The following is a 27,770-nucleotide window of genomic DNA, read 5'->3' as shown; positions in this document are numbered from 1 at the left end:
GATTGCATTACTACTGCCCAGTGAATCACATTACTACTGCCCAGATTGCAATGTCCCCTTATGTGCAGCTCCATTATTCAGAGTTCACCTCACTGTGCCTATTTAATATCTAATAATTTCAGAATCACAACTGCAATTTGTAAGATTTTAAATGCATATGTACAGCATTTAAAGGCAAGATATTATGTTCATGTTGATTATGATGATAAAAATGTATATCCTTCATTAGCCTGAGCAGCACTTGAAGTGAAAAATGTTAGGTGGGGGGATGCTTTGTGAAAATTTATCTAACTATGGAGGATACCATCCCCCTGCATCCCCCCACACTTCGTGCACTAAGCCCGAGTATACTCTGGATAATAAAATTTGTTTGTTATTTATACATGTACATATGTACATAATGTTTATAAGTGAGTGAACTGAATTGTTTAAACGTTCGTTTCATATATACAATATTTAGAGGCAGTAAATTTTAAACTTTTCATAAAAATAGTTTCCTTACATAATGTTCATGTTTGTGTGTGTAGCCCTAGTTAACGTGGTATAATAAAACATAAGTTTTATATATAGGTAGATATTCTATGTTCTGAGCTATATTTCAGGCAAAATTTGTATTCTTAGTAATGAGCATACAATATGGAACAAAAAACTGGATTTAAAAAATTCCAAAATTAGAATCGAATTTTGGAAATTAGTTTGTAAGGCAAGCTGCTAATCATTCCCATTCCTTTTATATATTCAGAAAGAAGAATGAGATTATAAAGTCATAGCATGAAACATCTTTTTACAGGTACAGCTGACGGGGATTGGACATGCAACAAAGAAGATTGTGCATTCTTCAACTTCAGCTTTCGAGCTTTTTGTAAGAATTGCCAGTCACCAAAACCAAAGTCATCAAAGGTTTCACCAGTAAAAACAGAAGAAAAACCTTCAGAATCCAAACCTGGTATGTAACTAACTAACTAACTCTCTAGTCTTCTTGAACCCGAAGGTTCATGGCTGCAGCAACACAGGCCTTCCATCTGTCCCTATCCTGAGCAAGATCTATATACTCTTTTCCATCCCTACCGATTTCCTTTAGGTCCATCTCAACATTATCCCACCATCTTCATCTTTGTCTTCTTACTGGTTTCTTACCATCAGGTTTCCCAACAAGAATTCTGTAAACTCTTCTTTCCTCTCCCATTCATGCCACATGGCCTGCCCACCTAAGTCTTCTTGATTTAATTATTCTAATAATATCTGGACATGAATACACATCAGTGGCATCTCGTGGCCTCAAATTTGTCCGGGGCTTATTTTTAAAGAATTTAAAATATAATGACAATTCACATGAATTACAAAAAATAGGTATTTTTTTTCTTCTAGACTACAAAACTAAACTTACTTTTTTGAAAGAATTTAAAATGTAATGACAAATTACATGAATTACAAAAAAAAACGGGTATTTATCTTCTTCTAAACTACAAAACTGGACTTATTTTTTTAAAGAATTTAAAATATAATGACAATTCACATGATTACAAAAGAAACAGGTATTGTTGTGAAACATACCTTTCTACGAACGTTGACTCCTGTTCTTCTGCTCAGCAAATTTTGTTATTACTTTTTTGTTGAAGCCCTCTATGTTTGAAATGTATTCTATCTCTATTGTAAGAAACTGCCAAGGCATTTGGTCTGTCTTGTCCCATTGCATTTATTAAGCAGGTTTTAATACGCTTCAATGTGCTGAAACATCATTCAGATTCAGCTGTTGCCACTGGAGTTATTAAAACTATGTTTGTCATTTTTACTGTTTCTGAAAAGGTATCCTCTAAATAATTTTAAATAAAAAATGAATGCAATCTACTGATAGAGTTTATGTTTTTCAACTCTTCACTACAATAAAGAACACAAAGTTCCCTCTTTAGTTTTCCCTCTTCTGTGAAGGGATAATAAATCTGGGAAGATGCCTCTGTTTAAAGATTGTTCTCTTTCATTATGTCCTCGTGGAGCAAGTTCATGTCGAACACAGAATTTTAAGCAATCGATAATTCTATTTAATATATGCCTATTTTTCCGGACAAATTCATTGTGTCTTGTAATTGACAGCCTATATCCTTCATCAATTTGTGTTCGAACATCAACCCTGCCAAACTCACTCAAACATAGCGAATGAAATCCACCAAAACACTACAGAACAACACGGGAGATCGAACGCGACGCAACGGAAGTAGCCCCGAATCAGCACTCAAATCCATTGCACTCTCCCCTCCTCTCTCTGCTAGCATGTGACCTTCACTGTAGCCTAGGTGGATGTAGGCCACGCCTTCCTTTGCGACATGCCCCGGAAAACGATAATTGACATCAATGCCGCTAGGAGCGCTGTCGTATCCATTGCAACAGACGATGAATTTACGTCGGTAAAAATCGCCTTTTAAAAGACGTGTGTGATAGTTATGTGTTATGGTGATTGATAATTATGTGAATACGTCCGTTTTTCTTTAGGGGCTAAGCCCCGGAAGCCCCAAGGGACGAGATGCCACTGATACACATTATGTACTTCTAAATTATGTAACGTTATCCACTCACCTGTCTCCTCATCTCTTTTAGACCCAAATATTTTCCTAAGGATCTTATTTCCAAATACTCTTAATTTATGTTCCTCTTTCAATGTAAAGGATGAAGTTTTGCATCCATATAATATTACAGGCAAAATTACCGTTTTGTATATTTTAACTTTTAGTTTCTTAGATATTAAATGAAATGACAAAAGTTTATGAAGAGAAAATTATCATGCATTTAGTGAATTAAGCCTTTAATATCATTTTCATTTGTTAGTATTACTCCTAAGTACTTGAATTTGGAAACTGGTTCAAACGAGTTGTTATCAATAATTAGATTTTGATTACCGTATTTACACGTGTATAATGCGCACCCTGGTTTTTGATGGGGAAAAGTGACAAAAAATGTTATCTCTTGTATAATGCACAGTATAATCCAGGTTCAAGAAGTGGCTTTCTTAGTTGTAGGCCATAAAGCTGTTGCTATGCCAATCAAAAGCTAGTGACATCATACCTATTCAATGAGTCACCTGTTGCTATGTGGACCAAGAGGAGAATATCCTCTTGTGTAAACAGTAAGTCACCAACCCAAGCCACCTCTCCCTCCACTGTGTTTACCATCCCAAAGCTTTCACTCTTTAACCATTATATTTATTCTGTAATAGTAGAAAGGGAGATGAAAATTACATTATGGATTTGCAGTTCACAGGAAGTTATTTCTGTTATTTCTCACCCAACAAATACTGTTGATACACATCCCATGTGATGGGAGGTACATACAGGAATTCTGCCAGAACAGCACTGCTTTTCTTGTGTTGCAGAACATTACATTACAAAGTCAAAAATCGTGGAAAATGGCCTTTAAACTTTTATGCATGGTTTTGCTCATTTTCTCTTTACTTTTTCCAAAAAAATGCTTCAAAATGTATACTTTTTCCATGACTAACATAACATTTATAAGAGGCCCATTCAGTACCCTCAAAGTAGCAGTTAGCAGAACAAGATTTCTTTCATTAAGGCTTTTACACACTCCATGTATGTCATATTATTTGGACCGTAATACATTGTAATTATTATTTTCTTTCTCCTCATCTTTTATTTCATCCAAAGTACCACAAAAATCAGAACGTTCCTTCATTTTGTGATGAGCTTATTTCAACTGCATTGCACATTAGTGTTACCATCTTGAATGAAATACTATTCCCATATTCAGAAACTACAGAATTCAAACTTTACAATGATATATAACATGATAGGGTTCTGTAAATATAAAAAAAGTATTCCGTGCATAATACGTTCCACAGTTTTTGGGTGCAAAAATTTTGGAAAAAAGTGCACATTATACATTAGTAAATACAGTATTACCTAACATTTTGTTTAAGCCTGTATGCATATATTTAGTTTTCTCTTTGCTAACTTCCAAACCTATCTCTTTAGCTGCTTTGAAAATTATTTTAGCATTATTCTTAATTGTATTTACATCATCCCCCAGTAAGTCTACTTCATCTGCATATGCAAAAAGCTGAGTCACACTGTTTAATTTTAGTTCTTCGTTAGTTTCTTTTACCTTCCTAACACCATATTCTAAGTTAAAATTAAAGAGCAATGGAGATAATGCATCTCCTTGTTTTAACCCATCATGAATTGTAAATTTGTCAGACATATTAATTACCACACAAATTTTACTTTCTGTTTCACTGCTGCATAATTTTATCACATTAACAAGCTTCTTAGGTATTCCAAACTCGACTAATATATTATATAATTTATCTCTTTTGACTGAATCATATGCTTTTTTAAAATCAATGAATAGCTCATGGACATTTTGATTATATTAGTCCAGGGGCATTTGTAATCCCGTGGTTTTTTGAATGAAGGGAATATATGACTACCGGTAATACGTTGCTAGTGTGGTACACAATAAAGTACTACCAGGTGTTTTGCCCGCAATTGTGGCAGAAGGCCTGTGTGACGTCATAAATCCAGGATGGCTACCGCTTCATGCATTAAGAAAATCCATCATAACTCCTTTAATAGTGAATTTGGAAATTTTTTTATAGATACATGTTATGTTCAGAATTAAAAAAGGGACAAAATTGATTCTTACAGTTTTTTTCATATCTCACACTGTCATGGAGATAAATCTAGTGAAACTATTTCTTGCCCTTCATGCAAGGATTCTATGCATATTTTACGCTTTACTTGACATTATGGCATAAAAGGGGAAAATTACTGCCTGTGATATTTTGTTGATGCCTACTATTGTGGCGTATTACCTGTGTGACATCATACATCCAAGATGGCTGCCTCTGCAGACATTACCAAACAAAGACAACTATATCTCCTTAACTCCTTTAGGAGTAATTTTGACCATTTGTAAGTTTGTTGGGTTTTTACACGAAGGGAAGGCATGTGTATGGAGGATGCTTTCATTTGGAGGCTTGCAATCATGTATTACAATGCATGTTGTCCGAAATCCAATATGGCTGTCTTGGAGCTTCTGGACATGATATACGTACTGTCCATATCCTGATTTAGAGTTCGATTATCAGATTTTTCCACAGGCATTTTCTGTTAATAATTAAAAAGTGAAAAATAATATTATGATTTTTATAACTACAATAGTGTTCAAAATATAAGCATAACTAAGATTTGAGACAATGTTTTATTAATAAAGTGACAACTGCATAAAACATAGTGAAAATTAATCAAAACGTTAGATGATATACAATAGAGTAGAATGCATGACATTAACATTTTTTTTAGTGCAAAGGCACACATGCAAAAAATAAGATAATAGAAGATACATCCTTGACGACAAAAAAAAGCTAGTACGTGTTGGAGTAACCCCTAGCAGTTATACAACCTTGCAACGACTTAGCACGCAATTTACAAGGTGGTTCAAAAGTATCTCAAAGCAGCTGGTTCCATTTCCCATGAAGAGGAGTGCGGAACTCTGGAAATGTCTTTGGTGGAGGATTGCTAGCTAACTCGTCTCCTTAAGACGATACAGGATTTATGTCTGGGGACCTTGGTGGCTAGTCCATGCGGTGGGTTTATTCACCTTCAAGAAAGTCATCCACCAATTTGGTTCGATGCGCACATGTATTATCATCTTTTCAGCCTTGAAGTTGAACCCTAATCCGACTGCGCCTCTGAAAAGTCGCTCATGTTGTTGGAGTACCTCATTTCTGTGACTCTGGGCAGTAAGAGTACCTCATTTCTGTGACTCTGGCCAGTAAGAGTACCTCGTTTCTGTGCTTCTGGGCAGTAAGAGTAACTCCAGCAGAGACGTGGAGCTCCATACGTCCATTGAGCATGATGTCTTCCCATACCAGTATTCCATCTTGAACAAACTGATTTCTTTCCACGATATTCCTTGGATTAAATCGTGATCGAGTTTCTCTCCAGATGAATGTGTGACGGGAATCATTTTACAAACTGAATCTGAACTGATCTGTGAAAGAGCATGTTCCTCCGTTCGTTCAGGGTCATTTCAATGATGCTGACTCCACAGTAAGTGGGTCCTTTTGTGCACTGGATCAACCAGGATACACATAGAGACCAGCTGTCCTCAGTCTCCGGTACACAGTTTGGCAAGAGAAACTCTAACTCCTGAGGTGGCTGCAAGCTCTAAGGACAGTTGTCTTGGAGACATCGTCCGGTTTCGTCGTGCAGTTAAAGCCAGATATCGGCCCTGTTGTGGCAACCTTGTTCTGGCCTGCCTTGAACATCTACTTTGTCTTGGAACCGTCGCCAAAGCCTGGAAATGACTGTGGCACAGTCAACGCTGCCGTGACTTCAGTCTGTGCTTGACCTGCTTCCAGACGTCCGATGATTCTTCGCTGACGTATTTGTGCTATGTTCTTCCTGTACATTGAACACTTTACAAAGAGATTGTCCTCTGATCAAAATGAGCATTCGATACAGAATGAGGCACTCTTGTTCTGATATGTTGTGTTTTGTTTACCTTTCAGTCATGGGCCTATTTGACACTAGCAGTACCTGTTGCCTGTGCACGTAAGGCGAGTTACACTTCTTGATACTATTTATGGTGATCGTGCAGGTCTCCCCCTTCCATTTTTCTATTTTTTGGACACTACCGTAATATGGTAAAGGAGTAATGATGTCGCCTGTGAGTTCCTCATTCAACATTCCCTGGAGCTCTAGGCAATGTCAATAAGACAAGAATGAGCGATGAGTGATGACATGATGAAATTGATGAATGGACATGCCCAGACCGGGATTCTTTTATTTGACTCCAATACTTGGAAATAACTCTTTCTGATAAAAAAGTGTGAGAGGAACTTTGGTTGGAGAAAGATGTGAGCCTTTGAACATCCCTTTTCGCGAACATATACCATCGTAATTTACAGAAATATTCGATTTTGGTATCATGCAAAATCCTGTCATCATGTTCGAGGTGTAAGGAATATCAACCTCACTTCCACAAAGTACACCCTGGACTGCATTTTACAGACTAACATTGCTCCCCGATGGCACAGTGGTATCGTCGTCACCTTGTAATCAAGGGGTCCTGAGTTCGTTACCTGGTGGAGGCACATGTAGCTGTTCAGATCCCACTTTAAATTGTAGGTCCAGTCCCAATTAACCTTACTGTGAATAAAGTGGACTTAATTAAAACACCAATTCAATCAATCAATGCTCTGGCGTCTGGACCCATGGAGTTGTGAGCTGCCCATATGTGTTTGTGATTCTCCTTTCATCTATTTCATCTGATAATTCATTTTCATCTTTGAAATGAATCAAAAGTAGCAGAAACGAGAAGTAAAATAAATTAATTCATTCTTTCATTCTGTCATCTTGTTCATTGAATCCAGGAGAACCAAGATTTGCAAGAGATTCAAGCACATCATCTTCTACACCATCAAATGCATTCAACAACTTTTTTGCCTTCTTTGCAAGTACAAACACAAACTGGGATACCATTAATAGATAGTGTGAACACTGTCGCCAAAGTAACCCTCACACCTTTCACCAGGAGGAGTTACTTCCAAGTATTGGAGTGAAATCAAATCAGAAAAGAAACATCTAAATCTACCCAGCCCAATAGGCTGTTGAATGGAGAAAGAAGAAAATGAGGATGACAAAAAGATCATTCTTGTCATATTCACAGTACCTAGAACTTCAGAGAAGATTACAGTTGACATGTGGTTGCGGATATATGCATATGCCAGTATCAGACCCTGCGACATACTGAACTGTGTCTTTGTAGTGCAGATGAAGAAAAGTGTGAAAACAATGAATTACAGGACATAGACTCAGATCAGACTGACGATAAATTTGAATAAAGTGACTATATTGATGACATGATATTTCCCAAATGATAACAACCACTCTCAATCTTGATGACAGGTGAGCTGCTTAAATTTCAAAAGCCAATGCGGAATTCACAGGCAATGTTATTACTCCTTTACTGTAATATTTATAATAATAGTAATGATAATGATAACACTGATGAACAAATTCAAACTTTTTTTTGCTCCTTTGAACGAAAATAGGTGATTATTTATAATTTGACCCTGCTGAATCCAAATCTGAAAGTAGAAATGCTGTATCACCTATCGTTTTCCCTGGATTTTCATATTTTGTTTTTAATAAAAATTTAATTCCTTTTCTAATAATACATCGAAATTTGAAATTATTTTTGTTTGCTTGCTCATGAAATAAGATTTAAATATTGAAGTGAATAGCTATAAAAAAAATATTTAGGACCGATTTTGACTGTTCAATTAAGAAATTTCATGCAAAAAAAGGAAAAAAAAACACATTTTTACTCACATTTTCAAAATTTCTTTCTTGAACTCTGCCGTTTGTAACTACCACCAGAAACCTCTTCCTTGAGGTTCCAACAGTAGTCTGCTAATATGTTCTGTACCGATTTTCCTGCATATCGTTTCTCCATGACAGAAATATCCTGGTGAAATCTCTAGCCGCATTCGTCACTAACCGTTCCCAAGTTAGGAGGGAAAAAGTCCAAATGCGAATGTAAAAAGTGAATTTTCAAGGACATATTGCACCACATGCGCTGATAACACTTCAACAAGTTCTTAACAAGTTCCTTATAGTTGTCAGATTTCACATTTCCAAGAAAATTACAGCATTCTTGTCTGAAAGCGAACCATGCGCATTTCTGTTTTTCTGTTAGCAATTCCACAAAGTTGTCATCAGGAATGATCTCACGGATTTGCGGGCCAATAAATATGCCTTCTTTTAACTACTTACTATCATTGAGTTTAGGAAATGTTTTTCTCAAGTACCCAAAACCCTCACCGTGTTTATCCAAAGCCTTAACAAAATATTTCATCAACCCTAACTTTATATGCAGCGGTGGTAACAAAATCTTGTCTTTCTCAAGTACAGGGTGATTCCTAACCCTCTTCTCTCCAGGAATTAATTTTTTTCGTATGGGCCAATCCACAATGTTGTAATGTTTATCTTTTGCCCGGCTGTCCCATTCGCAAAGAAAGCAACAAAATATTGTAAACCCAGACTACATGCCTAACAGTATACCAATCATTTTCAGGTCTCCGCATATCTGCCAACCATATTTTTCATAATTTATCACTTTTAATATTGTATCCATATTTTCATATGTTTCCTTCATGGTGGAAGAATATTCAAGGGATAATGATGGGTATATATTCCCATTATGTAACAATACTACATTTAAACTATTCTTAGATTAATCTAAAAATAGTATCCACTCGTTTGGGTTGTGACTCCTTCCAAGTTCTTGCAGAAGGCCTTCTACATCATTGCAGTAATTTAACTCATTACTAACAGAAAAAAAAATGTTTCAGTGATTGTTGGCGTTTCCGATATATTTGGATCAGGAAAATTTGGATTGGTGTTTGAATATGAGGGTCCAGGTTCGTCATCTGGACAAGCACTGCTTGGTTCTGTTTCATCCACTGTCCATTCTTTAGGAGGTTTAGGAATTGGTATAAAATCATGACTCATAGGTTTCTTGGCTGAAGGAACATCAGGATAAAATATAGAATGTTTTGATTTAGAACTATATCCCACTATGTTTGTTAAACAGAAGTAACAATCCGTAGTATGATCTTTCTGTTCTGTTCATATTACAGGGTTTCCGAAGGGCATTGATTTGCGAGTGCCATTAAGCCAACCACGTAAAGTTCGCGAACAATTACAACAAATTTTATCTGGTGCCCAGCTTTTTCCCTTGTCTACTTTACTTCCAAAATACAACTCATATGCTTTTTTCACTATAGAAGTGAAAGTATTTCTCCGTGACTTCGGAGTAAATTCCCCGCAAACATAACAAAACAAGCTCGGGTTATTCACACATTTGCGTGACGTGAAGAACTCATTAATTGAGTTATAATATATTTCTTTAAAAAAACAAACAATTATGAATGCTCTGATCGTTTTGTGAAAATACAACTTACACTTCACTTCACTATACACAATATTACATTCACAATTTCACGAACATACACAAACATAAAATACGGCTACTCGCAAAGTTATCGGAAAGGAAGTTAAGACTCGAATAACCCACAAATGAACAAATTTTAAGAGAGAAACAGGAAATTACTCTACTGCCAGATGTTTCCTCCACGAAATTATGACCTTGTGTCATAAACACACAAGGTCGCTAAAAGGTTCTTAACCATTTGCTGGGAACCAAACGTTAAGCCGTATGCGGAGCAGGCTGCGGAGACCTGAAACCATAAAACTATAAAATGTGGGTGTTATGCAAAAACTTTAGGTGGTACAGGAAAACGGATGCGATATTCGTTATCAGCACATCTGAATACATAAAGATCACTTAGTTTTATTTAAAGGAGTATTTCATTGTTTATCAGTGTAATTAGAGCCCGGAAGTTCAGGCATTTATTTTCGTTAAAATGAGCAGGCAAAAAGGCATTTATAATGTGGAAAATAGGCACTAAAAATGAAAAAAAAGGCAAAATAAACCGAAAAAAGGCACATTTGGAAGTCGCTTACTTTCATCTATAATTTCTGGCAACATGTTAAAATCTACATTGGGAAGAGCATTTCAATTTTCTCCGTCTTGATTGCACATAACTACAAGGTGTTTTTTTAAGTTCTCAACATTCATTGATAGTCGTCTGTCAGAGACAATGTTTTTCATAATAGAAAATGATCTTTCTACTTCCCCAGACGTTATTGGAGCATACATAAAACAAGCTAATAGAGCTGGACTCATTTCGGTAACAGCATTTTCAACTTTTAGAATATCACAATTTTTTTTTCAATTGTTTCAAGTCCTCATTTGCACTCACTACCCGTTTGCACTTTTCCGCAACAGCTGACCCCTTTTCTCCTGGCACTTCCATCATCTGCTGCATAGATTCCTCAAAGATTTTCACGGATGCTATAATTGTAATTGTCTCTGGCAATGCACCGTAATGTGCAAAAATAAACTTGAATAGCACAGGAGTTTTTTTCACTTCACGAATTGAAGCCGCTTCATTTTCTGGAATCACCTCACTGATTTTTTGAAGGTTGTTAGCATAATATATAGCTGCTGATATCCAGGTTCCCCATCTGGTCAAGACTTGTTGCGGAGGTAAACTAAGCTCAGATGCAACTTCCTTAAATTTTCGGGTTCGAGAGGGAGATTTCAGAAATATCTTCTTTGTGTCCGAAATCAACCTGTCCATTTCAGCAGTCAATCATGCACAAGGAAATGTTAACCGAAAGGCAATATCCTAACTCAGCATGAAATTCATTTTTCTCACACTTTTCTCCTTCAGCAATGTTGAAACATGCATGAGTTCAATATTACTTAAATAAGGCGAAAATTATTCACATAATAAACGGAAGAAAAATAAGTGCCAACAACGTTTTTTGGGAGATAGATAATTTATATACACATTTTTTTTTAAAAAATGGTCAAATTTCATTGAAAAAGGCAAAAAAAGGCATTATAATTAAAAATAAGCAGTGGGGTCCCAAATAGGCAAAATAGGCAAAATGAAAAGGCTTCTAAAACATTCGAAACAACATAAGAAACGTATATCCGGAAAAATTTTATGAATATATGCAGTAGATAAAAAGAGGCATTTTGCCAAACTTCCGGGCTCTAATGATAATAATAATAATTAATATTTTTCACCTGTTACTTATTAACAGAAAATGCCTCTGGACAAATCTGATAACGAACTCTAAATCAGGTTATGGACAGTATTTCTTGTGAAGAACCTCCAAGGTGGCCATCTTGGATTTGGGAAGTCATGTATGGTCTCTGACACATTATCCAGCAAAACACCTGTAGTAATACATGATTGCATGCCTCCAAATGAAAGCATCCTCCATACACATGTCTTCCCTTCGTGTAAAAACCCAACAAACTTACAAATGGTCAAAATTACCAGATATAGTCGTTTTTGTTTGGTAATGTCTGCAGAGGCAGCCATCTTGGATTTATGACGTCACACAGGCCTTCTGCCACAATTGCAGGCAAAACACCTGGTAGTACGTTATTGTGTACCACACTATAGTGCGCGTCAAATCTCCTGCATATGGCGATAGCCAATAGCAGCGCACTGCGGCGGTGCCATGTCGAAATCTCGCACGGAAAAGAGACAGCGAGATTGAGCGAAACGCCTTGTCACGGAGAGCACGGAACATTAGATAATATAACATATAATAAACTTAATGGGAGAAAAGAACATACCTGATTATGCCAGAGGGACTGCCAGGAGCTCCTCGTCACTCCAACAACTGCCGTTGTTGTCCTCATCGTCACTGACCGCACTACTTTCGCCCTCTGTGTCACTGTCCTTCAAATTTATTATAATTGGGTCCAAAATTTCATCCCGACCTATCTCCTTTACACAATCGTTTTCCTGTAATTGTTGTGCGTGTTTAACACAAGCGGCCCATTGTTCTTGTGTTACATTGTTAAGTTCGTCATTAACAAGTCTTTCAACGTCCACAATTTTGAATGTACTGTTTCTATTGGCAACCTGACGCTTTACTTGAGCCCACATAAGCTCAATTGCATTGTACTGACAATGGTATGGCGGCAGTCGTATAATCTGATGCCCCCTTTCATTAGCAAGTTGATCGAGCTCCTGATTTGTAAACGGCAGAACACGTTGTAATAATTCTGCTTTAGTTTCTGTTTGTGAAAAATTTATTCTGCGTTGTTTTAACCATTGTTGAATGTAAGTTTTGCGAGTAGAGGTGTTCGGAATTTTGTTAACTATTACGGAATGATAACTTGCATTATCCATAATAATTATGCTTCCTTCTTCCAAGTAATTAATGAACCTGTTCAGAAACCAGTCTTTAAATGTATAAGCTGTCATTTCATTGTGATAATCTGATGTCAATTTTGATCGAAATACCCACTTACTCTCTGGTAAGAATCCCGTTTTCACTGAACCTACATGACACACGATAAGACGGCTACCTTTCCCTACGGGTACCTTTAACCCACCATTTCTTGAGGTATCTTGCCAAATACTTTTTAATGTGTGGTTTTGATTTACCCAAGTCTCATCAAGGTAAAAGATTTGTCTCGAATCACCAGACACTCGAATTTTTTGCATTGTACGAAGGAATTTTACCCTTTACGTAACAATGTCACTTCTCTCCATCAGAAATTTACGACTGTCGTTGGTTTTCCTGTACTTGAAGCCTAATTGTTTCAATATTCTCAAGGTGGAAGTTGTAGAGCCTTTGTAAGATATTTTGTCCTGTAAAGAGTACGTTATCTTTTTGGCAGTAAATTTCATCTCTCTACAGCAATTAGTTCTCAATTTTATTATTATTATTATTATTATTATTATTTTCTTACTTCATTCCTTGCTCACTTACTTACTTCATGGCAAGTTTGAAAAGTACACACTTGGGAAGTGCTTGTCTGGAAGAGACTTAACACGCAAGAGAGGCTCTCATCTGCTAAAGAATAAATTTATGCAGGTGTCTTTATTTTGCATCTTTGTAAAACACAGATGTCTCCATGTCCCCTTCAAATATTTCATCAGCATCTTCATCATTGTGATTATCCCAGATAAGCAACACAATATAACCAGCCAAAGAAAAATCTGAAAATGTCAAAAGTTAAGTTCCAGCTTACCAGTGAAGTCATCAATGAAGATGAAAACCATTCATTATGTTCCCAAGGGAGATACCCGAGATATACCTCTTAACATTAAAAAGTGTATTGATAACTTGAGCCTTGTAAACAAATATGAAACAATTTTGCAGTGGCAGCTATGTAAAATGTTTAAGTAAATTTGATTTGTTTCATTAACATGTTCTCCCTTTCTTGTAGATGAATCCAAAAAAGATTGGACATGCCAAGAAGAAGGTTGTGGAACCCCTAATTACTCATGGAGGAAAGATTGCAGAAAGTGCCACAAGCAACGGCATGACCAGGAATCAAACGATTCCTTACCAGGTGAGGTATTTACATCAACATTCCTCTGGTCACTTGATGTTTTGTAGATAGTTTGTGTTAATGTAAATTAAATACTTTATTTCTGGGGACTACAGATTGTGACACCTGCTTGAGTTAGTGAAGCTATACAGAAAGAATGATTGGAGGAAAACGGGCTAATTGGGGCAAGATGGTAAAAGCTGTTCACAACCAAACCAGGCAGTAACAAACAATTAGGTTTTCTTCCTTTTAACTCAGTGGAACTTGTACAGTGTCAGTCGTTAAAAGTTACACTAGAATGAAAATGACTGGGAGTAGCAAAAGGCTCTCCTCTTCTTTCACAAAGAAAGCTCAAAAACACAAGTGCACTTGCGACATACAATTCTGGTATTTATTCTCAAAAAGAGGTGTGCAAGGGTTGTTAAAGTTTTTCCTTTTTTACTAAGCCTCAACGTGGCGTAGACTAGGCAAAAAACACACGCTAAAAATATGTTCCTAATTATGCAAGCAAAAAATGACTTAAGCACCACATGCAACACTGAAGATAATTTTATTGTCGTGGCTTGTACGTTCCTCCTTATGTTCAAGTTCAAATACCATTTAGAATATTACAACTAAGCATGCAAGCTAAGACCCAGCACCAACTACTTGATCGATGTAGGAGTTTTCATTTTTATTTTAAAGAATGGTCTAGTTTTTCAATTAACAAGATGCACGTTTTTATTCATGTGTTCAATTAAACATACAATTATTAACAAGGTTTTTGACACACGTAACATGAAGAAGTCTATAGACTCATTTTTCAGATTTTTACAAATAACAATAGTTCAGTATCTTTGTACTCTATTTGTAGTTAAACTCTTCACAAAAACTAACATTCGGTATAGTGGACTCAATTTATTTACAGCGTCTGCAGACAACCAAAAAAACGTACATTAAAGCTTCAACCTGTTTACCAGGCAAGTAGACTAGAATATTAAGATTATTATTGCCGTTCGTTTCAAAAACCTAAGCACGCCGTGAGATTTCTATAAACACTTTAATCTTTCTCATAAACACTCTTACTACTATGTACTAATTAATGCTACTAAAAGAATGGGGAGAAATCAATTAGTATTTCAGTGCAGGAATAGTTTGCCTAGCGTATGAATTGGAATTTTACGTGCTTCAACCTTGTAAAAGTTGCATTGCATTTTTAGGTGATTTTTCCACGAGTTGCAAGATTTTGCTTAGTTCATAATTTGAGCATTTTTGCCTCACTTTACGATTTATAATAGTTTTTAAATGAACTTGTTCACCTTTCGAAAGTGCACAGCATTAACGTAAAAGATGTGGCGAACACATGTTGCATGACAAGACACTTAGTAATATTTCACAGTTCATGGGAACGAAGCTACGTAAAGTTTCGTGCAAGTTTAACTTTCAAAATTTTAAATAGTTCAAGATTTCTCAAATCATTAATAGAAATACCCACTCGAAGAAAAGGGTACATAAGTTTTGCTCGACAAGTCAAAATTCACTTGCTGCACAGTTCACAAAATTTCCAAACACTACGTATTTTTGACATACCTGTTTATTGCATCGCTATAGTTTATGCACAACATGTTATCAGTCTTGGACGGGACTACGTATTGCCACTATGGTATTTTAATGCACGTGCAAATTGCTGTAAATGCAATGACATGCTAACCCGTATTCACAATACATTGCACGACTTGTCAATTGCAGGCACGCAGATAGCAGCAAAGCTCCGAACTGCTTGCACAACGTTCCTGGTCGCTGAATCTAGGTCAGAGTGGATTTGAGTTTCAACTGAATTCATACATTCAAATCTAATGTCATGGAATACCACCAGGTGGCAGCAAGTATCATTTAACCAGCAGGGACATGCCTCCCATCTAGCGGTGGAACTTAGAACTATGTCCAATAAAGAAGATGCTTCACAAAATGGTGTAATGAGTTGTTGATGTTGGAAGAACATCGCGAATTTATTACAAGATCAGGTAGGGCCTTGGCCTCCTTCACAACCAGCCTCCAGTTGTCTCTATCCGTTGCCTTCGTCCTCCATCTCAGGACTTCCTACCTTTTCAGGTCTTCCTGCACGTCATCGAACCATCGTTTCCTAGGTCTTCCTTTCTTTCTTCTTCCACCTGGTCCCCCACTTAATACCTTCTTGGACACTCTGAAATCTTCCATTCGACCACATATGCCGTAATCATCTAATTCATCCACACTTAATCTCTGTTACAATATACTTCTATGTTTGTTCTTATCCTCCAGGTTTTGTTCTCTCTCAATGCTCCAAAAATTCTTCCCAAGATCTTCCTTTCCCATCTTCTTAACAGCTCTTCATCCCTTTTCACTAAGGTCCAGGTTTGTGACCCATATGTTACAACTGGGCATATAATTGTTTCTATATATTCATCTTGTTTATTCTTCTTATCTCTTTGGAAGAGAGAACCTTCTTCAATGCCGTTGAACATCTATTTCCTGCCACTATTCTTGCCTTGATTTCATCAGATATACAGTGTGTCCAGCTTAAACGTCCAATAAGGAAAAATTCATAACTTGAGATGTATTTCAGATATTTCTACAGAGTTTAGTTCTACAAATAGAGTAACTCAAAATGTTTTTTACATACCTAGTATGTTTCAATATGTGCACCATTTGTGTCGCGAGAGACGTCTAATCTGTATTCTATCTCTCTCCACGTGTTGTTCAGCATTGCAGGTGTAACATTGTTGATAGCTGCACGAATGATGGCGCAGATCACGTAGATCATGAACTGGCATTTGATGCACTTGATTTTTACAAATCCCCAAAGGAAAAATCAAGCGGCGTGTCTAGGCTTCTAGGGGGCTAAGGAGCTACCTATCCAACGCCCAGGAAATTCACCATCCAAAAAGTCCCTGACAATACCTGCATAATGACACGGCGTGCCATCTTGCTGGAATATCACGTCACAAGGAAGTTGTGGCACAACGTACAACTACAACATATTTGCTCCATTAACCGTACGCTCCGTGAAGAAGTATGGCCGTATAAAACTGTTATTCAACAATGCACACCAGACATTCACTTTTGGAGAGTCACGTTTGTGTTCTCTCACTACACGGGGTGGTTCCATTCCCCAGATGCGACAGTTGTGTTTATTCACTTTCCCGGAAGTGTGGAACATACGCTCATCTGTAAAACAAAGCGAATGGAGGCCTCGTTTTCATCAATTTTAGGAAGAATTTCTTCCGTGAATGCTTTCGTACCACACTCGTAATGGAATGATTAATATTCATCCCATATTTTTGAACCTAATAAGCAACACTGTCAACCTAAAACCTATACATGGAAGGAAACCACTCTATGCAATTACAATTCTAAATAATAATTCCGTATATTATTATGTAAGGCTCAAATACAATATATATGAAAGTATGCAATATCTACAGACCGAAATGTAAAATGGATACACATGCTGACAGACCAGCCGAACATCATTTTAATGTGACAATAATCGTAGAAACATAGAATGTCAGCCTTGGTAGTTTCAGCCCTTAACCTTTTGATTACCAAGCCCATTTTGCAAGGTAAGCTCCCCGGTATCGGGAAAATTTTAAGCAAAATGCATAGTTTCATTTAGATGACTGTAGATCGGAGGCTAATTGCCCTAGACAGACGAATGATATATCGTTATACACTGAATGAACCATAGAATTGGACTATATAAAATTTATGCACATTGAGTGTATATATGGATGCAGGGTGGAGGAACTGGAAAATTCCAAAATCTCAGAAAAAAAAATCCCCCTCCTCCGCCCCTGGACAACAAAGTACAGGACATTGTCAAAATACACATGGAAATAATCGCAGGCATGTCTGGAACAAGAAAATAATTGCACTATTATCATTCGAGCAATAGAACACGACTTGTAGCCCCCCCAAACGACATGTCTGTGCGCCACTGACTCAAGCCTCGGATTGCAGAGTTACCTTGAAACGCCTGTATATTGCAGGCTAATTGCCTTAGGCAGATGAATCAAGTACTGTTATACGCAGAATGAACCATAGATTCGGACTACATACAATTTATGCACATTGAGTGTATATATGAATGCGGAGGGAGGGGAGGAACCGGAAAATTCCAAAATTTCTGAAGTTAAATGCCTCCTCCGCTGCTGGACAACAAAGTACTGGACATTGTCAAAATACACATGGAAATGATCGATGGCATGTGTGGAACAAGAAAATAATTGCACTATTATCATACGAGCAATAGAACACATGTCTGTGCGCCATTGACTCAGTTTCAAAGGAAGCTGCCATTTCCCCCTTTTTTTATGGAAGAACAAGACGTGCAAGAGTCTTTACGGTGCAGAATATATGTTAACAATAATATAAAAGAAGAAAATGGCAATTGCAGCGAATAATAGTGACATTATGACGTAAAAACTACGAACATGTCGAGATATTTGGTACCCGAAGGGTTACAGGTAAATATCTTGATTGAGATATTTGGTTAACAAGAGGTTAATCATCTATTTCATTTTCACATATCTCGGTAAGATATACAAAACTGCATTTTAACATGGAGATGGTGACTATGTTCACTTAATTTTCAATTTCACTTCGTCTTTTACTTCATGTTCCACATTTGAGGATCCATTACCATAGACAAATGACGGAAATACGTGTACTAAAAGGGTTCAAGTGTATTCCACTCGTACGAATGTTTCACTCGAACGTAAGGCCTATCAATTCTGCATGCCATCTAGCATTGCCTGTGCAAACTATTTGCCGCTCGAGCAAAAAATGCTCACATTTGGTCTTTTTTTTTTTTCGTCAGTTAAATCAGTACTTTTGATGACTAGTTTCCACCCCTGATTTAATACCAAGTTATGTGCAATGGCATTGTTTTACATTATTTTTCTTTTTTTGTGATTTACAGTTAGTAACTGCTAGCTAGAGTATAAGGTTTTCCCTACACAAACTTTCTTACGAAACAATAATTTAATACTAAACAGTAATCATTAAATGCATTACTCAGTTCTCATCTAAAAAGTTGCATCAAAAGTAAATTTGTTTTTACAAATATAATAATATATATTGCTGACAGAATAATGTAATGCTATATTTTTTTCAGGCCCTTTTCAAGAACTGAGGAACATATTGAAACCTGGAGAAACTCCAAATATTTTTCATATTCAACGTGCCTTTGAGATTTTCAAGTTTATGGAAAAATTTCTGCAAGGTGAGTTTGTACATAATTCAAATCACTTTTGATATATTTCTGTGAAGCTAGAAGCCACTTTGGTGGCCAGGGCAATAAGTGGTCTACTTCAATCATGCCACTAAAGTGGCTTCTGAACACCAGGTGTTCTTTATGAGTGTCCCTTCATCAATTTCATATAATTGTCCATCGTCCTCTTCATCACATTAGCCAAAAATGGTGGAAAAGCCAATGCTAAATAACAGGGATGGACCAATATAAATTTACCGATACCAATAACCGATATTCTACTGATCTGATATAAAATTCCAAATGGATCATTGTTCGTAGATGAACCAAGCTTGTGTAATACAAAAATTTGCAAAATTATTTTGAGATCTAGTTTAAAAAAGAGTACAGAATGGAGATTATGGCAAAGTGAGTAGCTGTACTGTAGCATCGTAAAGAGGCAGAAAGGAGGGAGTGAACTTCATTGGTTGTACTTGTGGAGTGGGAAATCTCTCGTCATCTGATTTGTGATTAACAGTGCAGCATGCCCATGCCCAGGGGAGGGGCCAAAGGGCCCTTCCCCCTCGAAGTATGAAATTTTTAAATGCGAGCCTATAAAACTACGAAAATAACAGATGATTTTTCAAATTTGTAAAAATTACGGCTTTGTCCTTTCATGAATGAGAGAGAGTTTGTTGTGGAGAGAGTCAGGACCCAGAAGTCTGCAGTTTCCAATATTGGGTAGTTTTAGTTTTATAGCCATTGATGCAAGACTACTAGACGTCCTGATTTAGTCTGGAGAGTCCACTCCTTTCAATTCCTGTCCGGAGCTTTTTCGAAGCAGTCACGATGGGAAAATGTCTTTATTTTTGTTAACTCATATTTAGACATGTTCTTTATTATAATAATAATTGCTAATATGTATCATTTAATTTATAATATTTTCTAAACAGATCATTTGTGTTGTGTTGTCAGGGAGAGGGGAGGGGCATGTATTGGTGTGATGATTTTTTTCCTGTTACTTTTGAGTTGGATTATAAAATTATTGCAATTCTTCAATTGTACATTTAACTCTATAGCTGTAATATTACCATAGCATTGATGGTCACATCTAACACTCCAACAATATCTCCCTGCTCACAGTGGGGGAGTGGTTATCACAGCACACTACAACCCCAGGGGTCATGGGTTCGAATCCAGGCATGGATGTTCTTTGTGAGTGCGTTTCTTCATGAATTTCATCATATCATCTGATGCTCTTTGTTGCGATTAAACAAACTTGGCAGAAAAGAGACGTAAAATAACCTAATTCAATCAACCACACAACATTTCGGATCTGGTCCCTTCCTAAATAAAATCCTAGGTAGGGGCCTGCAGTACAGTGTTGCATTGCGATCATGACAGAAAAATCTTCCTGGCTGAAATGCAGCGTGGAGATGGGAAGCTCACATGGAGCACTGGTTGGCCTCCACGCAAGCAATCAAGCAAGTACAGATGATATGTGCAAAGTTTCGTACTTCAATCATTTGTGTAAAGGTCATTATAATGTATAAACGAGGTGTCTACCAAAATAATAAATCCATTTTTTTTTACTTTTTCTTGATCTTTTTTTCCCTTTTTCTTAACATTATTTGGGTATCCCCAGTGGCGCAGTGGTAGTGTCGTCGCCTTGTAATAAAGAGGTTTCGATTAGCCTTACTGTGCATAAAGTGGACTTAAAACAGCAACTCAATCAATTATTTAATCGGCCCCTGCTTAGGTATAATCGTAAATGAAGAAAAATTGATATTTTTATTGACAAGGCCAGTTAAGATGAGAACTGAAGCTCTACTTTAACAAGAATTTTAGACTTGCTTTAATTAATTATTAATGCATGTAAAAATTAATGCTTCAGATTTCATCCTAAATGGAGAATGTCCACATTATGTTATTTAATATTTTTGCAAAACTTCACATACAAGAATGTAATTCTTAAGAAATAAAGTCAACAAATCTTAACCACAACTCAATGCAATTTTAGGTTTCCAAATATTCAATTTTATCAAATCCCGGTACAGGTATATAACAATGAAAACTCACTATACTGTAAAAACAGCAAGAATTCTTGACCACAAGCATAATTTCTTGACTTTTTCTTGACTGATAGACAACCTGATTAATGAAGGGAAATAGGCAATTAGCTCACTAGACAATAGAAATACGAGGTGTGGCTAGAAAAAACCGGACTATTGCTACAAAATCTTTTATTGGTTATTTTGTACAATATGAACATTATCCCCTTCAAAGTACCCCCCGCACTATCGATACACTGCTCCATACGAATCTTCCATTGCTGGAGACAGCACTGCAAATCATTTTCCGAAACCATGTTCATTACCTCCGTCGCTTTTGTTTTCACAGGTACTACGGTCTTAAATCTGTTTCCTTTCAGTGCTGATTTGATTTTTGGGAATAAAAAATGTCGCATGGAGCAAGATCTGGCAAATAGGATTGATGTTCTAACACTGGGATCTCATACTTAGCCAATAAAGCCTTGACTGACAATGCCGTGTGGGCAGAAACATTGTCCTGATGAAGAATCCATGACTTGCTTTTCCACAAATCAGGTTGTTGTCTTCTTACTCGCCCACGAAGGGCGTCATCATCGTAATGAAATATTGTTAGTTGACAGTTTGACCTTCGGGTACACAATTCGAATCAATTCACCGACATTTGCGATGTTTGATTCCATTTTTGATGTGCAAGACCATCCAGGATGCTTGTTGATCGCAATCACTTCTCGTCCACCTCTAAACCTTTTTAACCACTCAAACACATGAGTGTGTGATAAACACACATCTCCGTACACTTCCTTCAACAAACCATAAGTGTCTGTGGTAGATTTTTTGAGTTTGAGAAGACCTTCAGATTGATAAGCTGTTCCACTTTCACACTTAATTTTTTTCCGACAGAGCACAGATGTACGGTTCACTTCATCCACAAGCTACAGAAGAACTGAGCGCCGCGCACCCTAGGCAATCAGACAGCGGATAGGCAAGATATCACATTATACACCCATGCGCCGCTTATCCTTGACGTGCTTGCCGTTTGTCAATAGCAACATCAACATCAATCCTTTTTTTTTTCTAGCCACACCTCGTATGTTTATATGTCCATACATATACCCCATTTTGTGGTTAGCCTATCTGAGCATAAAGTAGACGTGCAACATTTTTTTCTTTTGGCTCTCTGTAAATGCCTTCTAATGGAAGTGACTGTGGATAAGGTTAATAGATAGGTATGTAATTGATAATGATGTAGTAGTTCTTAAATATTGTTGGTATTTACAACAACAGTAAAATCTTGAAGAGATTCTCTCTCAGACTATCAGCCAGAATCTTCTTCAGAACTCACTTGGTTGATAACTGGGACATCCCATTTTGACTGGGACAGTCTCGTTTCAGAGGCGTGTCCCGGTTGCCACGTCCATATCAGTAAAAAGCACTGCCCATTTTATAAAAGTCTAGGAGTTAGCGTGAAAATCAAGTCTAAATTTGAGACACATATCATTTTTTTTAAAATGTTGATGGAATTTTTAACTTAATATCATAGCAACACTTCTTCAACTAGTTCACAACAATAAAAATGTTCCGTTGGCATCGAGAACGTTCGAGCAGACAGTAGTTTACTGTTCAAGTTAGTACGTCGCGGGTTGTGTTATTTTCTTTCCGTTACTACTGCATCTAGACACAAATCATAAGACAAATCTTGTGTTGTGTGTCAAGATATGTGGGTACGTATTTTGGATAGTTTTATGAATAATTGGTTAAAAATAAACCTGTTCTCAAGAAGATTGGTTCTTCTGATATATACTTCTGGCATTCCCCAAGTTCAGAGCATGACTAACATCAAAGATTGATCAGAAGGGACCAGAGACACTATGTAAGCCTTACCGATATGGGATGTCCCGTTTTTGGGTTAAAATATTATGGTCACCCTCAGGGCCGGATTAAGATGAAATCGGGCCTGATGCTTGAAATATTCGGTGAACAATAAACACAACGGCGTTATAGTTACGTCACAGTGCAAAGAATAATATTAACTGTATAATAAATAATGCTGTGTCTAGGCATCCAAAATTGGGGCTCCAAATTTCATTCTAAGATTTATTTTCAGGTTAATATAGCAAAAGAAAACTGTTCAGCTTTCGGAAAATTCTCGTCTGTTTTCATCTGGGCCTATTTCAGGAATGGGCCTAATGCTGCAGCATCAATAGCATTCACCTTAATCCGGCCCTGGTCAGCCTATTGATATAACTTTAGAGAACCTCTTAATTACTTGTTAATTATCTGTTATCTATTGTAGGAAAGGGAAAGGATTTTGACAAGGTAATGAAGAAAGAAGATGAAATAACAGAGGCAGACTGGCAGGAAGCTGCAAAGGAATATCAGGAAACAAAATCTGAAACAGGATCGAAATTGTAACTAGCAACTGAAGCTGTGCATATGTGTGTGCATACATTCTTAACCACATTATAAGTGTTTCATTTACGATTTTTACTGCTTGACAGATTGAAAAGAAGATAGTGAAATTATAGAGTTAACTTGATTGCCACATGTGTGATGGGTGTTTTGTAGAATTAAAATTTCAGAACATCTGAAGATGTTCTGAAATAAAAATTGTAAACTGTAATTTTTGAAAGGTTTCAAATGCTGCAATCAATAATGAGTATCAAATTATAAAGAAAAGAATCAATATAATTTCATGTTTATTTCTTTCAGGAGACCAAATGTTAACTTGAAGCTTTTATCATTGAAAACAAATGGATTTTTTTGTTGCTATGAAAGTTGAATGTTTTGTAATATCACTGCAATCGTCCTTACTGTGGAGAGAATAAATTTGAATTATGTGTTTTCTCATGAGCATGAGAATACAGATTGCCACAAATACATAAGTATTGTCAATTTTTCATTCCATAAATGTGTGGTGTGTTTAAGATGCATTCTGTTTCCAGCATGTTAGTACAAATTATATTAGTTACTGCATCTTATGTATTATTTATATATTTCACAAATATCATATGCGAGGGAAGTATGTTCTGCTGCAGTTTTTCTTTTGTTGGTGGTTTCTTTGCAACTTGTGGAAAATCACACCATATAGAGTACAAAAGTAAATGGTAAATGTGTAGAAGTGAAGCAGAACAGAAAACAACCATTTGGTATTCTGAGGAACACAAAGCATAATGATTGAATTTATTGTATCTTAGTAAGTTTGTTATTATAACAAATTTGTTCCATCTGAAATTCTCTCTGCTAGCAGGATGCTAAAATGCATATTGCTTTCTTGCATATTCCATAGTTTATTATTTTTAATTTGTTATTTTATTTTAATCCAAGGATCAGTATCAAAGTCTCTTGGAAGTTAGTACTCCAGTACATAAACTCAGAATCCAACATTTGGTATTTGCAGTTATGTGAATTAATGAATGTAGTTATGTATTTTTTTTTTTAGAATAAAAAAGGTGTGAAGGTAAGTTAGTTTTTGTAAATAATATTGCAAATTGTTTGCTTTATTTGCTGCAAATTTCATTTAAGTTTGTTGAATAACTACTATCAACTCTATAAGTTCCATATATTATTTTTTTTAAAGAAGCTCATGTCTGAGTTTGTGTGTTTAGCTAATTTAAAGGTTGCGACTAATTTATTATTTATTATGACTAAATAGTTATGGTATCAGTCATACCTTCTTTTTGAAAAATTAAAATAAAAATGTGTTCATTTTGTTTTTATTTTCTACAAGCTACAGATATTCACATTTTTAGGCATATGGACAATTACAAATTTAATGGTATATAGTGAATGAAAATGTAATGCCAGAATTTCAGATTCTGACCTACAATATGTGTCTGCTAGTAGATTTCCATGTGGACTTATTGCTATTAGTATAGCAAGTAAAATTATATTTTACAGTCTCCAAATGGATCTCAGAATTTACAACTTAACTGATACAAAAGTTAAATTTGTATTTAGAAGTGAACAAATTAATGTATTTGTTAAAATGTAATGTTTCGTGTATTTTATATATACTTGAAAATATTGGATAAAGTTTTTGTGAGCATATATATATTTTTTTCCTTTCATGAAAGAAAAAGTATTCCACATGGAAACCATAGGTGTGTGCAGTTGAGTCTGGAAAGAAAAACCTCATTTCATCTCACTGTTTTAGTTTTATTACATTGGTGGGTGTGTGTGTATAACACAGGAATAGGGCCAGAAAAGGTGCCAGAAGGGTGGATAAATACAAATTATGAAGGAGACAGTAAACACTTACCACACGAAGAGAAATAATTCTATATTTCGCGATCTGGGTCGCATTTTCAAGATAGAAGATAAAAGATCAACGACACTTGGAGAAGAGGCACAGAATACTGACCGTAGCGTCTCTACGATCAGTGTTGCCAGAAACAGTTGATAGAAAACAAGAAGTACTTTAGCCAGTGTTTACATTAAGGTGGGTGGGTAGTTTCGGGGTGGAGAGGAAAGAGTTACTGGTTGGCTAGGTTGAGTCCGGGGGGGGGGGGTATAGTGGCGTGCATGCCTGCTATATAGGCCCTTTCCCATCGCCTGCGGAAAGATGTGTCAGAGCGGGGGGGGGGGGGGGGGTAAAAGATGGATGATGGCAACACGGAAGCAGTTATTGAAGGTGGTGTTATCGCTGTTGGTGTGGATGGCAACTGTGAAATCGGAGTTTTGGATGGAGGAACGGTGATTATTTATCCTTAGATTCAAGGGGGTGGAGGTTTCGCCTAAGTAGAAGTTGCCGCGGATTTGGCAGATGAGGGTGTAAATTAGGTTGGATGAGTGGCAGGTGCCCTTAGGGTGAAGGGTGAATTCACCTGCTGCTGTGGGGATCAGGAGGGTGGGGGAGGTGATGAGTATGGAGCAGGTCTTGCATCTGGGTTTGTTGCACCTGTGAGCTGGGGGAATTGGTGCGGAAGGGGTGGGAGTGTTTTGGACCAAGATGTTTTGGAGGTTAGGGGGGCGACGGAAGACGACCCTAGGTTTATCCCGAAAGATGTGACAGTGATCCTGATACCATCAGATAGCGAAATATAGAATTATTTATCTTCGTGTTGTAAGTGTTTACTGTCTCCTTCATCATTTGTATTTATCCGCCCTTCTGGCACCTTTTCTGATCCTATTCTTGTATATATATATATATATATATATATATATATATATATATATATATATCAAATAAAGTAAAAGGAAACACTCACCGGACAGTAGAAAAATTCAAAATTTTTGCTAATTTCATAGCATCATCGGTGTGAGGAGAAATAGACGGAACCGGAAGTTGGGGCCCTGCAGAGTTGCCAGGTACCCATCGAAGAAGAAGCGGTGCGTAGAACGGAAAAAACACTGTTTCGTCACCAGACTCGTCGTAAACTGTGAGTGTGTAGGATGAGTTGGGAGGGGGGCGGGGGGGTGGGTGAGGGGGGCATTACTGGGTGGCCTTGTTCAGGCCAGGAGGAGTGGTTGCACTCATGGCGGATATATAGGCCCTCTCCCATCTTTTGCGAACAGAGGTGTTGGCTGGTTGGGGTAGGAGATGGATGATCGCTACCCGGAAGCAGTCGTTCAAACTGATGTTGTAGTGGTTGGTGTGGACGGCGACAGTGAAGTCCAGGTTGTGGGTGGAGGAGCGGTGGTTATTGATGCGGAGGTTGAGGGCCGTTGATGTTTCCCCCAGGTAAAAATCACCACAGATGTTGCAGGTGAGGATGTAGATGAGGTTTGAGGCATGGCAGGTCCCTTTGGGATGGAGGGTAAATTTGCCAGTGGCCGTGTACACCTGGAGGGTGTGAGAAGTGATGAGGATGGGGCAGGTCTTGCACCTGGGGCAGTTGCATTTATGGGCAGGGGGGTGTTGGATGTGTGGTGAAGGAGTGTTGTGGACCAGGATGTTTTGGAGGTTGAGGGGGCGTTTGAAAACCACTCTGGGTTTGTCGGGAAATATGGTGCGGGTGATCAGTGATCCTGATATATATAAAATATTATTTAAATACATTACATACAATTCATCTGCCCCACAACAAACCAACAGCAAAAATGATATAAATTGTCTGAAATGTGCGCTCTCCTTTTCCTCCAAACCAAACTGTTATAGCAGCAGCTGTCTGAAGTACTTAATTGTTCTTACTTCCATCTGGCAATTTACAATGGATTAGAGAAAAGAAATTGGGAGCGAAGTGAGCAAGAAAATTTTTCGATCCAAATTTTTGCAAATTGAAAACAGTATTGATTTAATATGATGACGGGAAAAAAATTTCATGGGACACCATGGCATTCTCTTTTACAATTTTTCTCATTCAGATTATTTGGCATCCAGGAACAACTCCCGCTGCCCTCTAGCTACGGCTATGAACTTGACAAGACTAAGAAAAGCACACACTGTGAGCGAAGCAAGCAAGAAAATTTTACGAAATGTATTTTTATTTGTATAAAATTTAAAGTCGAGGGGACAATTGCCCATCTGTGCCCCCCTGCAAGTGCTCCTGGCCGTCTGGAAGAAATGATGCAAGAAAGACGTGAAAACTAATTCCATTTTGAGTATCCTTTTGTCCTGATAG

General features: G+C 37.1%; 1 protein-coding gene across 3 annotated transcripts in view; it reads left to right on the top strand.

The window, feature by feature from the left end:
• Positions 1 to 25,245, top strand: part of LOC146004326 (uncharacterized) — a 154,676-nt gene extending 129,431 nt beyond the window's left edge. For 2 of the 3 annotated variants that reach the window (XM_083143085.1, XM_083143084.1), the window contains 4 exons: positions 791 to 946; positions 13,846 to 13,971; positions 19,085 to 19,192; positions 23,504 to 25,245. In XM_083143085.1, the coding sequence (XP_082999211.1) occupies positions 791 to 946; positions 13,846 to 13,971; positions 19,085 to 19,192; positions 23,504 to 23,622 (509 nt within the window). In that variant the 3' untranslated portion in view covers positions 23,623 to 25,245. Of the gene's footprint in view, positions 1 to 790; positions 947 to 13,845; positions 13,972 to 14,857; positions 14,912 to 19,084; positions 19,193 to 23,503 lie in introns of those variants that run through there. The other variant, XM_083143087.1, reaches the window with a different exon arrangement.
• The last annotated feature ends 2,525 nt before the right edge of the window (positions 25,246 to 27,770 follow it).

Source organism: Lepisma saccharinum, chromosome 21 (genome assembly GCF_977018435.1).
Source record: "Lepisma saccharinum chromosome 21, izLepSacc3.1, whole genome shotgun sequence".
NCBI classification, from domain to species: Eukaryota; Metazoa; Arthropoda; class Insecta; order Zygentoma; family Lepismatidae; genus Lepisma; species Lepisma saccharinum.
This window is presented reverse-complemented; position numbering and strand designations above follow the sequence as displayed.